This window comes from Anas acuta, chromosome Z (assembly GCF_963932015.1).
Source record: "Anas acuta chromosome Z, bAnaAcu1.1, whole genome shotgun sequence".
NCBI lineage: Eukaryota > Metazoa > Chordata > Aves > Anseriformes > Anatidae > Anas > Anas acuta.
In genome coordinates this window covers 39,473,561-39,490,814 of record NC_089017.1, presented here as the reverse complement: position 1 = coordinate 39,490,814, position 17,254 = coordinate 39,473,561, and the positions used below count along the sequence as shown (strand labels likewise).

General features: G+C 38.1%; 1 protein-coding gene across 4 annotated transcripts in view; it reads left to right on the top strand.

Annotated features, from left to right (window-relative positions):
* Positions 1-806: 806 nt before the first annotated feature.
* Positions 807-17,254, top strand: part of FANCC (FA complementation group C) — an 81,898-nt gene continuing 65,450 nt past the window's right edge. Inside the window, exons 1-5 of one of the 4 annotated variants that reach the window (XM_068667228.1) lie at positions 807-928; positions 2,161-2,324; positions 8,024-8,124; positions 12,461-12,634; positions 14,221-14,305. In XM_068667228.1, the coding sequence (XP_068523329.1) occupies positions 12,470-12,634; positions 14,221-14,305 (250 nt within the window). In that variant the 5' untranslated portion in view covers positions 807-928; positions 2,161-2,324; positions 8,024-8,124; positions 12,461-12,469. The remainder of the gene's footprint in view (positions 929-2,160; positions 2,325-8,023; positions 8,125-12,460; positions 12,635-14,220; positions 14,306-17,254) is intronic. The other 3 variants (XM_068667230.1, XM_068667229.1, XM_068667231.1) reach the window with 3 other exon arrangements.

Here is a 17,254-nt window from a genome sequence, read left to right as displayed (position 1 = left end):
GCACTAAATTCAAACAGAAGACTGAAAGCTGAATGAGATTAAGGACATGAGCTAAACTGGGTGAAAACTGCAAAGAGAAAAACAACTTCAGCCTTAGCAGCAGCAGTCCTGTATTTATGTGGGACAAATCTTCTTGAATATCTAATACAAATTAGCCTGTAAATTCAGACTAATGATCTTGGTAGGGGAAAAAAAAAAAAAAAAAAAAAAAAAAGGTGGGTGGGAAGACTGTGTCTGTTTCTCACCAGCTCTTCATCTCAATTGTTGAAACTGGAGGTTAAAATGGTCAGGAGTGGAAAAAGTGGAAGGATGAATAGAGAAAGAGCTGCTGAGTGAAAAGGGAAGAATGCTGAGGTGAGTAAGTGTGCGATAGGGTGAGATGAACGAAACTCCTCTCAATAGTTGATCCGTACAGTGCTGTTATTTTCAGCAGTTTCCTTCACGAACAGACTGAGAGGTTAAATGACAAAGCTGGGGTGTTTGTAGCATATTTACTACTCGGACACTTCTTAACGTGTTGAAGGCAATCTGCACGGTGTGTACTCCTCATTTTACCACCAGAACAAACTGCAGCCACACAAATCTTACTTTTTTTTCTTCAAATCTCAAGTTTATTCAGCCCAAAGCTCCTCACCCTACCGTCCTGCACCCGCACAACTGGCTTTTTTCCCCACGGGTGAGAACACACGCGTTTCCCGTCACGGAGCCGAGCCTCCCCACCACAGCCCGTCCCCGGCGGGTCAGGTGCCCGTTCACGAATCGGCTCCGGGGACGAGCCCGGCGCCCGCCGCCCAGCAGCCCGCCCGCCATTAGCCGTTAACGGCCGCCCAACGGCTCCCGCGCACGCGCGAGGGGCAGGGAGGGGGCGGGGCCACCGCCGGCGGAGCGCGCGAAAATTCCAAACCGGCGGCGCGAGCCGGGCCGCGCGGTAAGGCGCGGGGGGGGGCGGGGGCGGGGCCGCGGCGGGCGCGAGGCTGGGGAGGGGGCGGCGGTGGGGGGTCGGGGGGGGGGGGAGCGCGCATGCGCGATCGCGCGGGGGGGGCAGGGGCAGAGGGGGCAGAGGGGGGAGGTGGGCTGGGGGGCTGGGGGGGCGGGTCACGTCATGTCGTGGCGTGTTACGTCATGTCGTGTCACGACATGTCGCGGGGCGCTGCCCTTGGTCCCGTCCGCCACGCGCCGCCGTCGCCCCTCAGGGCCCCGCGCCCCGTGCCCGTGTGTGTTCGCTGCCGCCACCCCGGGGCTGGCTGCAGGACAGCCCAGCACCGCCTTCCAGAGGGCATGGGTGCCCTGTGAGAAAGCGCTGGGCGAAACAATTGTTTCCTGAAAAAAAAAGAAATCGGTCAGAAAATGTTACAGGCCTTTGATAGGGACTCGATACGTGTCCTCTAAAACATAGAGCTGATTTGGACGTCTGCAGGAAAACTCATGTATTGCGTGAGACTAATCCCCAAAAATATTCAGCTTTCATTTTATCGGACTTTTTTTGGTATGAGTACAATATGTTTCATACCAACCTGATCTGAAAAATGGGTAGAAGTATGCCAGGCCGTAAAAATCTTACTATGCATATAAACGGTACAGCACCTGTTATAACTCATGTAAAATCTCTAATTAAACAATATAACTTTCACCAAAGTGGTTATTCCCATCCCTGTTTTTCTGGTAAATGTTATAAACTGCTGCCGTTAATGTTGCTAAATTGAATACAATGGTAACATTCATTAAAAATATTTTCTTTTTCTTATTTTCTTTTATGTAACTTTCAAATTAAAATAAAACAACAACAACAAAACCCTTTCTGTATTGAAATTTGGAGGCACATCCCAGCAATTGCTGAGAGCATTTTAGGACCAAATACTGAATCCACTTTATAGGAATTCTACATTATAGGAATGTAGAATATGTTAAATATTTTCTCTTTAGTGAGGGCCAATAACTTTGTGGGTATTGCAAAAGTGTTTAAAAATCAGTAAGACTAGTTGTGCATTGTTGGGACTTTTACTTAAGCATTTTACTATATGATTTTAGATGGCTATGACGAAACGGTATATGATGGCCATGATTTCTGTCCCTTATACAAAACTACACAGCGTTATATTAATCATAAATGGAGGAATCTATATTAATTTAACACTTAAAGTTTAAATCTTTTGAACTCAGGAATTTCTGAGTTACAGTGTCTAACATCTTTGAAGAGTTGTTACCATTACTCTACCTGTAATGGTAAGGGATGGACTAACGTCAGACTTTACCTCTTACTGGCAAGAAGTTTCTGTTGGCTTTTTGAACTGTTGGCCTTGCATATTAGAGCAGAAATTCTGCAGGTAAGAAATACCTTGAGTTATATTTGCATAAACTTGTTAGTCACTTAATTGTACAGATATTATTGGGCACAATCTAAAGACATTTGACTTGCTGAAATGTAACTCGTACAGCATCAGTTATCTAGAGAAATAAAGTCCACCAGGCTACAGCAGCATGAGGAATTTTGTGAATCTTTGAGAGCAGTGAGTTCTCTTAACTCACAAATAGATCAAAATGGATGCTGTCAGATGTGTAATTATAGTTTGATTAAAAAAAAAAAAAGTAAGAAAGTAATAGTTAAGTCTCAGGTCAAGACTAATCAGGTTCCTGAAGTAGAACAAGCCTTGGGAAATGAAATTACTTCTTAAGTGTCACATGTGAAATGTGTCAGAAATGGGAATCAGACTTCTAGGCAACCGAATCCTGGAGCCAAACTGCAGGGTTGTCCTTCCTCCCTCCATACTAGCAGATTCACTAGACATGTTTATTTTATAAATCTAGATTAACTATGTGGCAGTATTGAAATATTCCAAGCAGTTACTGTAATAAAAGTATTGTAACATACAACTAAATTGGTATACATGAGTGTCCAAGCAAAATAGGTCAAGAGGCGTACCACTACCTAATACTTTTTTCCTATGTTCTGCATCAAAAATTCTCATCAGCTGACACAAATTGATAAGGAACTCCCTTCCCATATAATACCAGATCTACATAGCTTTAATTTCACACCAAGGGTGGCATTGTTAGATCGTGAGTTTTTCATGAACAGATGGGACAAAAATCTTACTGGCAAGTCACAGGGGACCCACTATTAGCACATTGAAAAATACACAGACACAGAATATGCAGGAATAATTGACTGAGAATCCCCCAAATCAGTGCCTCAAATGTCAGTGCTGTGTCTCCTGTCTAACTGCTCACATAGTCAGTTGTTGCTGTGGTACAAGCTCGACTGAGTCACGGAAAGCCTTTGCTCTAGATGTTTCTGAGGAAACTTATCTCTTCTTATTTGCAAAGAATGAATGGGCTGATTTAATGCCTGTGAATAGCATGAAACCTTGTCAATGGACTCAAGGGACAAATGTCTGTGGGAGTGTGTTAAAATAATGTACAACAAAAAGGTGTAAATGTTGATGTGGGTGTCATGAAGTTATTTTTTTTATTCTGCTGAAGAATACATTTTTCTTTTTCTGTCAGGTATACTTAGTGCCATAAAGACATCTTTCTTCAGGTTTTATTCTGTGGCTATTTCTGGGTGTGGGTAGTCAGGGAGAGGGGAGAGAAGTGTCAGAATTTTTGGTAAGTTTTTCTTGTGCCATAGGGAAACAAATTCTTTCATTTGCAGACTTAGTCATACTCTGTATGGACTATGTGAATGATTTTCACAGAATTTCAGTATTTTCAACTGATGCTAGAATAAATTTGTATCACTTTTACTTACACTTGCTGCACTGTGATTAGAGTGCATACAAAATTAAGTATATATAGTAAAGCCTGGAACGAAAATACGTGTTTGTTGTGTGGTGATTTGCTTTTTGGTGGAGTGTTGCCCTTCACCATTGTTTTCTGTTTGTGCCTCTGTTTCCTCACATTTAGGATGTTTATCTCAAAGTACTTCAATTCTATAGAGCTGAAGAATTACAATGAAAAGTACATGCTTCATTGCTAGGGTAAATATTAGAGGTGCTTTTTCTTTTTTTTTAAAAAAAAAAAAAAAAGAAAGGTTCTAGAAATGTGGAGAAAAATAATTCATTTAGCATAACCAAGACGATTCTATACTCTCTATGAATAACGCTGTATGTCTGTACCATAAGCAGTATTGCAACTGATATTTAGATACTTGTGCTGAAAAGTATGGACCCTTGTATCTTCTCTTCTTATAGTTGTGTAACTCAGGGTTAAAACTTGGAATTCAGCAAAGATGCATGGCTAATAAAGAAGCATAATTGTTGGGGATAGGAAGCCCTTAGTATTAACTTAAAATTTAATTTAAAAAAGACTAGTAATTCTTCATGATATCTAGATAGATTGTACTCCCCCTATTCCCCCTTCCTTTTTTTTTCCTTTTTTTTTTTTTTTTTTTTTTAATGATGAAACAAACATGAATATTTTGAGAGCATGCTTCCAGTTTGCAAGATCTTCTGTGTAGTCCAATTGCAAGCAGATTTCTTTTGGGCAGGAAGTTTTTTAGGCTTTATTTCCCTAGTAATTGTATGCACAGGTAGAAATGGATGCTGTTCCTTGATACACTAGTGTGAAGGAATATACTTTTTTCTGTTACCTTGTGGATCACACATAACTTCAGAATCACAGAAGAGGGGACTAATATTCTATCCTGCGGCATGCAATCTAGTTTATGTTCTCTTCTACTTATGCTTTGAAAGTAGGGAATTAATGCATTTTTGGAGATGGCAAAACTTGAGTGAAAGTTATAAAAAGCAACAAACAAACAACAAAAAAACAACCAACCAACCAACAACCAAAGTGTATTTTTTGTTATTACTGTATATGTGCTATACATGCTGCTATAGTATCTCTGGAAAGAGACAAATGCTGCATGCATATTTCAGGGTGAAACTTTGAATTTATCTCTACTTAAAGGTTTATGCAAAGGAACTACAATACGGAGGAAATAATTTCTCTGTATTGCAGTCAAGCAATATACAAATAAAAGTTAATTGCAGAGGAGGTTCAATGATGGGGAAGTTTGGATGATCAGTTTTGTTTATGATTTGTCTGTTTATCATCAGATTGTTTTTTTTCTGAACATGTCCTATAGTGAAGAGGGTGACAAAAGCCTTTTAGGCATCTGAATTTACACTACAAATGTGTTACTGTGAATTTAAGCTGCAGGAGACAGTGGTAACCAGGTGTAAAAGTTTAGCTGAGAGAGTACAATTTTTATGTGGCACAAAAATGGCTCTGTATCTAGATAGTCATAGTTCATTCACACCTTTTCATTGACATAATGCCACATGAGAGGATGCTGTTTGCCAGAAGAGGGTAGTGAAAACTTCAGACAAAGTTCATAACAGATATCCCATGATTGGTGCATTAGCTGGCAGATTGGATTTAGAAGTGATAAAAGCATTAAAAGCATTAAATTTCATCTTCCAAGAACTTGCCATTGTTGCCAGTAGTGGTTCAACAGAGCTGATGTTGCCAACACAGTGAGAGCCCTTATTATGTGGGTAATCCTTATGAATTTATGAATGTACCAAATTTAGGCCCCATTGAGACTAGTATAAATCTGGGTGCTGATGTAAACAGGATCAAAATTTCTTATCATGTAGCCTGCCAAAGAAGGTACAATTTATGTAGTGTTTAGAATACTGATATCAGAGGCCCATGTACAATTGATTTGTGGTATTACTAGCTGCAGTGAAGATAAACTAGTGTTAGCAATGACTGGACTTTTTGCTAAGTGGTGTGAAAACAGATTACTTCTACATTCACAGATATTCTTCAAGAGCAGTCCTACCTCCTGCAGTTCACAGGCAGAACCAGACCTTCTGCCTCTTTCCAGAACTGCATTTATTCTTTGTTTGCATTATCTTCTGAGCCATGGTTTTCTTTGTGTGGCCTTAATTGCAGCTGTTGCCAAATAAATCAGCTGAGAAAGAAGTGGGCTGAATGAAAAGGCTCTGTCCAGCAAAATAAATCTGAGAATATTTTAACAGTCAACTTTATTAGACCTATCCCCCCAAACTGTTTATCCCTTCAGCATTAGGCAAGATTGTCATGTTGAAATGTTACCAACCAGTGTTAGTGAAATAATCTCAGGAGGCTTGCTGTTTATATTGTGCAAGACAAGATATGTAACTTTTTGCCTTGCAGGGGAGATACCTTGAAAGACAATGATCCAGTCCACACCTATCCAGTTCACCACTGTTTCTAGAATGTCGTCAAGGCGTGTACTTGTTTGTGCTTCTGTCCACCATGCCCAGCATGTCATTTCTAGCCTCTGCCATGCTTTGTCATATATTGTTGCCTTTCTGTGGTAGATCACTGTGGACAGATGAGAGATTAACAATTCAGATATGGAAGAACAAGCAAGTAGTTATATGGTGAGATAGAAGTCGCCTGTTTCTTTCAAGTCTGGCTTCTGTTTTGGAGGGCCACGCTGGTCTGCTTAACATCAGTATGCACCAGTCAAATCTGGGATTTGCTTTATTGCCTTGAAACAAATTTCCATTTCGTACACACAGCTGATTCCCCGGTATGCACAGCTTTATGTGGGCCTTGCTGGATTTTGATCTGGCTAGTCCTGATGCTGGAATTCTTTTATATTAGCACCTCGTATTGTTCAGGACTTTGCTGGATTGCTTAAGACCTTTCTGTCAGAGATATAAAAGTGCTTTACCTCATTGTCTGTTTTCTCCTGTTAAATTTAACTTTTTATTTCAAATACTTGTTGTGTTGGACTCTTAATAACATAGTTGGCTGGTTTTGTGCAGGAGAGGCTTCCATTGTCTTGTGATCAGATTTTCTATTCATTTTGTGCCTAAAGACATAGTAGTCTGTTTTTTGGGCTAGTAATTGCATCTCTTGTATATGGAAATAATAATTAATTGCCTTGTTTTCCTGTTAAGATTCATTATGGAAAGGTAACGAATAACATCTGTAAAATTCAGTGATATCACTCCAAAATGCCTTTCACATCTTTTACTGTTCCCCTGGGCAAAAGATAAGAGTGAGATGGATGTGCTGGGATATTATTTCTGCCTTTTGCGTTAGAGAATGTTTTATTCTTAGGCTCTTCAGATGGGGAAAATCAGAAGGAGGGACTACTGCTGCAAGAGAAGCCTGCCATTAGGACCAAAAAGTTTTAAAATTATTTTTTGTGTGAAGTGGTTGTTGTTAACAAGAAAGGCTCATATATGATATTTATTGGTTATGAAGCTTATAGTCTGATGAACATGGAGGAGAAGCCTTTATTATGCATTTTATTTATTATTTATTATTGATTATTTTATTATTTATTATAGCTCTTATGCAGGGCAGGAAGAGGGGGAGGTGCAATGTTTTCAGAGTGCTGTAGAAATGGAAATCATTTATGAATCCCAGCAATGCATTACGTGCTTCCCCATGATGTCAGATCTTTTCCAGTCCAGCAGAGCTACATAACACAACTGGAAATACCATTTTGCTTAATGTTCTTAATTTAATCAATAAAAATAATCAGAGTAGGAGGTTGTGTACATATGCTGTCCATGGAAGAAAACCTGTTAGTAGCCACAGTCCCTTAAAGATGAAAACTGGGCTCTATTTCCAGTGAGACCTGACAATGAATTCAGAAGGCAGATCTGACAACTGTTAAAATACCGATACTAAATATCAGGGTAAGTAGAGAAAACAAACCCAGAGATGTGGAATACTAATTACTTTCTCTAAGAGAATTACCAGTCTAAAAGATGAGTGGTTATAACACACTTTACATCTGCTTGACAACTATTTAGTTTACCAGATTTTGCATTTTACTTAGTCAATGTTGGTTCCTTCCTTTTGGCAAAACTCATTGTTGGTTTTGTTCCCAGAGGGAGATGTATTTTAATGCAATTTGTTTTAATTTATAAAGTCTGTATAAAGATAAGTTGTTTTCTGTAACAGTGGTTTGTTCTTTCTGTAAAATAACTGGATGTGGGCACAAGGAGGGATAGGCAAACTTGCTATTATCTATCAATTTATTTGTCTTTTTGTTTGTTTTCTTCACAAGCTGGGGTTGCTGCTGTGTATGATTTCAGAGAGGAGATGGAGTAATGGAAAGTGAAGTGTTCTTTTGGGGTGTGGAACTACTTATCACCAGTTCAAGGAAAGGTACGCGAATGAGAGCTTTATACATTGAATAGAAATTTTCTTTAGAGATACTTGGAAACCTTGATGCTTTGACATAGGACAATATTATACCTTAATGTTTTCTCAAAGATCCTTCTACTTGAAATATTTTTATTTATTTAAAATAATAGCTGAATGTACAAGTATGAAAACAAACTAAGTAATAAAATCTAGTGGCACTTCTTGGCAGGCTGGTGCAGCCTCACCTTGAGTAGTCTGTGCAGTTTTGGGCACCACAGTATAAGAAAGATATAACACTGTTAGAGAGTGTCCAGAGAAGGGCTACAAAGTTGGTGAAGGGTCTGGAGGAGATGACATATGAGGAGCAGCTGAGGTCCCTTGGTTTGCTCAGCCCCGAGCAGAGCAGGCTGAGGGGAGGCCTCATGGCGGCCTGCAGCTCCCTCACGAGGGGAGCGGAGGGGCAGGCGCTGAGCTCTGCTCTCTGGGGACAGCGACAGGACCCGAGGGGACGGCATGGAGCTGGGACAGGGGAGGGTCAGGCTGGGGGTTAGGGAAAGGGTCTGCACCCAGAGGGTGTTTGGGCACTAGGACAAGCTCCCCAGGGCAGTGGGCAAGGCACTGAGCTGCTGGAGTTCAAGGATCATTTGGACAATGGTCTCAGACACAGGGTCTGATTTTGTTTGTTTGTTTGTTTGTTTTTGGAGGGTCCCCTGGGGACACAGGAGTTGGACTCAATGATCCTTGGAGGTCCCTTCCAACTCAGATACTATGATTCAATGAAAGCAAAATTTGTGGACTTGGAAAGCTATCAAAGTTTTTTTCAGAATTTTTCTAAGATTGTCAGGAATTATTTCTGAGGAGCTGTTTTAGCAACTACAGATGCCCTTAATGTTTTATTTATTATAGCTGAGTCCTGAGTTTCAGGATTTGGAATAGTGACGAAGTTACTTTGCTTTTACATGATTTTTTTGATCTGTGGTTGTGTTCTAAAGAATTGTACTTCTATAGTTCCAGAGAAGAAATTTTCCCTGTTTTGCTACCTTATATGCTAGATGTGCAAATATGATTTCATTTTCAGACTCAAGATAAGTTGTGGACAAGTTCTCTGAAACCTGTTGGCATGTCATCTGCTTTTCCAAATAGTTCTTCATCTAGCATTGATGAAGAACTAGCATCTGTTGTGGAAGGCTGTGACAATATGGTACTTGTATGTATGCGTTCAGGAGGACACAACATTAGCTCAGTTTTTACCTGGAACGTCATACTGTAGAGCTTTGCCTCCAGATCTCATAACAAAAGTTACAGACTAAAATGTTATATTTTAGACACTAATCCAGACAGCTCTCTTGGCAAAATAAAGCTAATCCATACCCTGTTAGAAATGTAGCCTTCAGCTTCTGAAAGATAAATGAGTACCCTCCTGGGTAAGTTCCACTGGGTTCCTGGTGTTGAAAGTACAAGACCAGGAGTGTTTGATTCTTGGAGAAATTCTGATAGAAGAGACTAGGGCTTTTTCTCCCCCTTCTTTCTAGAAGTAAAGGGTATCTTAGGAGGTGATTGACAGTAAATCCAGCTTCTGAATTTCTCATATTCTTGAGTAAATAGTCCAAAATAAGAAGCAGTTTTAGATTTTTGGCAGCTGAAATAAAAGGAGTCCCAAGTGGAAAAGAGGCTGAAAAGACCTTGGGAATACCCTTGACAGTATGACAAGTCAAGTCAGGTTTGACAGGTCAATTGATTTTTTTTATAATTTCTGTAGGCATTTTAATATGTTTTATAAAGGGGTATAAATGGTTAACTTGTAATTAAATTTAATTAACCAGCAGATTTATATTTCTCTCAGCAATAAACTATTTATTCTCTGACAATTTTTGAGATAAAACTGTGTTGTATTTTCTTTTTAATTATGTTATTTATACAGTCAGTCATTTTACTGTATGCTTTCCTGTAGTGTTGAGGTGAAGACAACAGTAAGTGATATTAACAAAATAGTTATTTTCAGGACTAGATGCTATAAGCAATCAAGAAAATTGCTGTTTCATTGGAGGCTTCTAAAGAAAGCAAACACACGAGTATAGATTAAAAATCATGCTGTTGTGAATAGAAAGGGAGCTTGCGAGAATTTTTTCTGTATTTCTTTTAGTCTGACTGACATAAGCAATGTGATGCGGCAAAATGAGCTGAGATTTCAGACTTTTGGAATAAGAATATTCTTACTATGTCATAGCTTCCCCACTTTGCATCCTGGAATAGTAATTGCATGTAACTGGTGTAAGAGAAAAGCCCATTTGATTTGCTTACCTGGGATGCTTTGTTAATACTCAGTCATCTCTTATGGCTGGCCCCAAAATGCTGGAGTGTTTGTGATACTTTTTTTTTTTCTTTTTTTCTTTTTTCTTTTTTCTTTTTTCTTTTTTCTTTTTTCTTTTTTCTTTTTTCTTTTTTCTTTTTTCTTTTTTCTTTTTTCTTTTTTCTTTTTTCTTTTTTCTTTTCTTCCCCTGTCCCCTCCCCCACCCTCTCCTTCCCCCCTCCTCTCCTACTCCCCCCCCCCCCCCCCCCCCCTTTTTTTTTCTTTTAAACCTTCAGGAGCCATTGTGTTAGGGGACTTATTTTTCAGTTATTCAAGACAATTAATCAGACCTCAGAACATCAAATAAGCTACTTTCTTTACTCAAATCTGTAAATCCAACTTCCAGGTGTAATTTATTCTTGAAGCCTTTATTATGCTCTAGTGATGATAGAAGGTTTGATGGCTAATTGCAGCTGGATGTTTGACCTATTCTCTACTTCTGAGAGCTACTGTGGTGAAGTCTCATACCCTATTTTAGATGCTTACTAACTAGTAAGGTTTAGGGGTATTTAGTGAGATTTGGCCCTGCATATGCTGGCTAAGAGTTACAGGTTAGAGCAACAGTTACAGCTAGAAGCAGGAGCATAATAAAGAATGCAAAAGCGTGGGCTTTGCCTACATTGTGTTGAAAACAACTAGGACAAACATACTTTGAACTCTGACAAACCAACATATTTACCTTTTTTTTTTTTTTTTTTTTTTTCCTGGACAGAAACTGAACACAAATAATAGTTGACATTCATTATGAGGTATTTATTTATTAGCATTAGAAACTAAACAAATTTATTAATAACCTTTAGGTTTTTGTCTGGCTTGGATTAGCATGCTATTTAAGTGAAGTGATTATAAAGAGTTAGCTGTATAAAGCAGTCTTGATTTGCAGGGCTGCTGCTCAGGTTCAGGTTTATTTTTTGGTCTGTAGCTTCATGTCTGTAGCTTACAAAAGAAAATTTCACTGTTTTCTGTTGCTTCAATGAGTGTCTGAATTTGTCTCCAAGCGGACAACAGTTAATTTCTGAAAACTGCCACTGTGTGTGTTAATTGACAGTTGTCTTTACCATCTGACATAAAAGACAATGATTGAATGGCTGCAAGAGCTCCTTTACTCTTTCAGCCTGTGGGGTATTTCTTTCAAAGAGATTTAAAGGTTGGTGTAGCACCTGCTGCTCTATTCTGTCTCCTTCTGCCAAGGAAAAATACAGCAAAGGAGGAAAAAAAGAAATGTTTTGTGTCTTCTACTGGGGAAATTTGGTTAGTTTTTAACATTTGTACTTGACAATAATCCTCTTAAAGATCTAGTTTTTACATTGAAGTATGTAATTGGTTGTAGATTATACAACCAATTGTACAGCTTTTGTTCAAAAGCTTTTATATGTAAAGTTGAATGTGGTCATTTTTCTTCCTCCTTTGTGTGATAATAAAAAGAACATAGAAAGAAAATCAGAGCAAAAATGCTGAATTTATTGGCTTCCTTTAAAGAGAATCCTCCTTTTGCACTTAAATATAATGATCAATTACAAATGCAGATCTTAAAATAAGCAAAGCCCCAGCGCATGCTCCACAGCCCCTTTTGTTTTGATTGAACCATTTTTTTTTAGTGTTTTCATTTGTCTTGAAATGGGCATTTTCAGTTTTTCCTCATGCAAAGCATTGTAAATTAGTGTGCTCTTGTATTATTGTAGTATTCTCTGAGTTAAATATTGGTGATGACAAGTTCAGATCATAAATGCCTGAGAAACAACTGGGTGGCACATTCTAAGGTAATTTATTGATTACTGTGCCACCTTTGTTACCTTGTCACAATTGGGTTATTCCTTTATTACCCTATTACTACTAGAAAGAAAATTGGCACCTTTATGAGTTGCAGTTCCCCCCCACCTTCCCATTTGAACACAGAAAAGGGTAGTAGAAATCCTTCTTCTTGTTCTCATTCAAGGTTTCAAGCCTGTGTTTGGTTATGCCTTTTTTTTTGAGTTGTAATCTTTTTTGTTTTGTTTCGTTTCCCAGGGTTGTAGAATGGCCCAGGATACTACTGTGCCAACACTGGACTTCAAATACTGGTTGGATAAAGCTGTTGAGTGGGGTCAAGGCACCACTTTGGAAACCCAGAAAGATGTCTGCCTTCACTTGCCCCAGCTGCAGGAGTTTCTACAGCAGACTTATGAGACTTTGAAACATATGGTAAGTGACTTTAAAAGGAAGAAGTGGCCTCTTTTGAAGACACCCTCAGAAACAATCTGCAGCATGTTTTGACAAAACCAGAAGCAAAGAGGCTTGGGTTACTGACCCAATGTATTACTGGATCAGAGAAGCAAACTGTGGAAGCAGTCACAGGTAGTGTAAACAGGAATGTCCTTCCGGTTTCCCTGGTTTACCAGGAAAGGAGCTTTTTCTGCTTGGTTGGTCGTTGTCACGTGAGATTTCCCGGCCGATGCTCTAACCTCTTTAAAAAAAAACTTTAAAATAAACAAGAATTTGATTCTGGTTGTCAAGCCATACATTGGATTGTTTAAAGGCCTTAACATGCAAAATTGTAACTGATCCTGTAAATCTCAGAGAGTCTGTTGACACCCTAACCCCAGTGCTGTGGCATTATGTAGTGAATTCCATTGGTACATGCTGCTGACTGTTCTGTTTTCAAATTTGATTATTGTCTGCACTCACTAGAGTACTTTTTTTTTTCCAAGTAAGTTTAGTTGGTTTTATACTTAGTTATGTATACGTTTTCCTGAGCGTGGCTTTTTCAGTATATGTATTAATTTTAATTAGCTTTAGAAGTGTTGTGTTATGGTATGAGGCTGACTTCTTTTGGAAGCAGTTCTTGTTAAATGTTCTTCTTTAAAAACTGCAGTTTTTAAAAAATCTGAATTTAATTTTTAAATACAAGATTTTCAAGGAGTGATATTTCTTTCTGTGTGTATCTGTCTTTTTTCTTAGAAGAAGAAAACAAATAAACAATTTTTAATGTTGCTACTTCAAGTAATCTGAGGCTTGGCCTGAAATGGACCTTGTGAATATGGCCCCAGAAAGTCTGGGGCTAGCCCCAAATGTGAGACAAATGTAAGGAATTTATTGCAGCAGCAGGAGATGGTTATCGTTCCTGCTACTTGCATGTTATCTCAGCACAGCACCATTTTTAAAAGCCTTCATTTATTAGATAGTAAAGCTACAAAAATGGAAAAATAAGACCGATTACACAGGATTGTGTATAAACTACATTGCCTACTACTTTTTTAGTGAAGCTGCTTTCTATTTGGTTAAAAGTTAAATGGCAGTTTGTTACTGCCTAGTCATTAAATAAGCTAATTTAAAGAAAGCAAGCAGAAGTAACAGAAAAATATTTAGTTTTGTGCCATAGTGAGTATTATTTTTTTCAGAACCTCTGTGAGACAGTATGTTAAAGTAATGAGGACCAACAAAAGTATTTGTTGTAAAAGTAATTGTGCTTTTATTTGTCACTAAATCATGGTTACGAACACTGTTTTCTTATTACTATATGTGAGAGGAATTAGTAAATTTTCTACCACAATTAAACATTAGCTGAGGAAATTACTTAAGCTTTAACTTATGTGAGTTATGATATTATAGCTGATTTGACTAAGCTCTGCTTTTATTACCTACTTGCAAGTGTTTTGTTTCCAGAGCAATTCACAGCAAAATCATTGGGACTGTAATTTACAATAATCTGTATCATTAGCAATTCTTCTAATTTGCTTTTGATGTATGGTATGTTTATTGTCTTTTTGTTTGCTTTTATGTCTTAACAGAATTCAATTGTAGCAATTCAGCAGTTCCCTTTAATTGGCCAGCTACTAGGAAGGCTTTGTTGGAATCCTTTTGTTATAGGATATGGTAAGAACCTGTAATGATATTTCTGTAACAGTCCATAAATTTTATTCCTCAGGAATTAAAAAAAATACAACTTGGTATATACTTCAATTTTTCCATAAAAATGCAGCATTCTTTCTTACTTAGGTAAAATTTTGAAATAAAAATGCTATCCAAGTTATTTAAAACATGTGTCACTGAGAATTCTTAAATTTATTTTTACTTTTGTAGATAATTAATTTCATGGATTATTTACAGAATCTTGACTTGGAAACAGTAGATTTTAAACCCAGTGAGTGTTTATGTGCATCGTTATTTCTGCTGTATTTCAAATTTTCGTGTTCTGTTAATTATGCTAGTCTCCCAGAATGCACAAAAAAGTTTTAGATTACTTTCAACTGAGTTTTTTTCCAGTTATATGTCAGAATATTCTATCAGATAATTTAACATAGAATTGATTTTTCTGATGTGTTCTTTTTTTATTAATGATAAGCTGTACTGTGTTACGATTTTGCTTGTTTTTACAGATTTTATTCTGAATGTTTTTCTAACTTGTAAACTAGAGGAAAATACGTAGATTAAAAAGAAAAGCAGTAAAATGGTGACTTAGAAAGAAAAAGTGAGAAAAATAAAAAATGTCTTACTATTGGGGTGTAGGTGAGATAAAACAAAAGGAGAGAAACTGCAGACAGGAAAACTGTTAGGAGGGACCAGACACTACCTGTGCTTTATACTGCCTGTAGTACTATACAGGTAAGCATACAACCTGTATACTACCTGTAGAACTATGCAGGTAGCACACTACCTTTAGTTCCAGTATACTTACCATGCATTGAGATGTTGATAAATGGCTTAGCATCTACTCTGAAAGAGAAAGCTGATTCTGACTTTCTTTGTCAGCCCCTGAAACAGTATTTTGCTGATGTCCTACGTCAGTTTGCTACAGCAACATCTCCCTCCAAAAAGAAAAAGTGTTGCATTTTGTCTCTTCTGGTTCATGCTTTCTTTTGGAGACATACAGGAGAGGGCAATTTTTTTGGTCTCTTGGAGCAGTTTATTAGGTCAAGAAGACCACTGCGCTAGAGTGATCGTATGTCTTCTGGCTTGGATTTGTCTTCTTCCAGTTAGCTCCAAGCACAGGCAGAATGAACTTGTCTGCGAAAGACATGGTAGGTGTGCCTTATGTCAGCACTTCCCATCTAAAAGGAAGACTTGGGAAGGAACCGTACATTTAAACATAGGTCAGTATGGCAGAGAAACAAATCTGCGCTTTTGTGACATCTTTTGAGAACAGACGTCTTCTACTTCATGGACTTATTTTTGACAGGTTCCATTTTTAATCATAGTTTCAGTTTCTGGGAATGTTGGTAACTGTTGATGTTTACAGATATACACGTGCTTTTCTTCTCTTTTTTAGTTTGGAATAACAAATCTTCAGACCACCAGTCTTTAGACCACCACTGTCTCTGAGCCAAAAATGTATTATATTAGAGAATGGAGTATCATCTATTTTTTTCATCTGTTTTTCCTTTTGAATCATTTCCACAACAACCCCAGCTATACATTCTTAGTTTCCTCTACTTCTCCCTTCTTTTTTATCCCTCTGTATTTTCTAAAGCAGGAAAAGCACTTTTTCTTCAAGTTGATCATTACCTCTGAATACTGCAAGACAATGAGTTTTACTTCATTTTCATTTGTTTCTTTTGGTCTCAAGGTTGCAAACAATACAATTCGGAGAACTTCACTTGCTTTAAATGGAATCCTTCTCTTCACTTCAGTGCTTGGAGATGGGAGATTTCCCAGCACTGGTAGACCTGAAGATGTCTGCTTATCCATTCCCACCACTTCCTCCTTTTAGAGCTACCTGATCTCTCTTTGGGCTGCTGGCACTTCAGATTCAGATAATTCTCATTTTGTTTGGCACTGGTTTTGAAGATATTCTTTAAGATAGTGCTGGTAGATGCTGACTCTCAAGTGGGTTTCATATAATTTCTCATTTGGATAAATAGCTCCTTCAGACATGTCTGAGACCAGGCCACCCTTGCAGTAGAAGAAACTGATTCTGTTCAGAACAGTCTTTCATACTAATAAATGGAAGAGAGAAAAAAAAATAATTATTATATATCTGCATCTTGTCCAAACCACAATACCTATCACCTTAGATGTATGTCTGCTGGTGCTGGATGTTGACATGGCTGACCACTCAGTGCAGGAAGCATGGTCTCCAAGGGAAAATAACCTCCTCATAAACACTCTTGAGCAGGAGGGGGCCAAGTTAGCCATATATAGAATGCTTATGTGAGGGAAGCACGACCAAAGAAAATCTCATGGCTCTACTTGTGGTCCTGAACCACGAGGGACATATGAGGAATTCAATCTTGGTAAGGAATTCCAGTGTTTTTTCTGTGGGCTGGGGGATTATGTTCTCAGTAGGCCCCTCCTGGTTTAAGTTTTGAGCCCAAATGTCTTGAATCCCAAACTAATACTATAAATGCTGGGGAATTTCTTGGTGGCTCTCTATGTCAACATATGTGTGTGAGCGTGCATGCTTATGTATGTATTCATTTCCCCTGAAACTTCAGTTTTAGCTAATCTACATTTCGTGTTATATATGTGTATATACGTAATATCTCTATGCATTTTTCAGCAAAATTTTACAACAGGATCTAAAAAGAATATTTCTGGTTCTAAGATAAGTGTTTTCTCATTAGTTCCATGCATCTGGCCCAGCTCATGATGGGTTATTGATAAATGGACTGCATCCTAGGAAGACTGAGACCACACTGAGTTATGAGAAAAAAACGCATTGCCTTTTTTCTTCTTTATCTTTCTTTCTTTCTTTCTTTTTTTTTTTTTTTCATGAGAGGGAGTGATGGGGAAGGAGTAAAATGTGATTAATACTAAAGCTTTTTTGTTTTCTTAACACAGCGTCCAAGCTGTCTTAAATTTCCTCCTAAAATTGTCATTCATTTA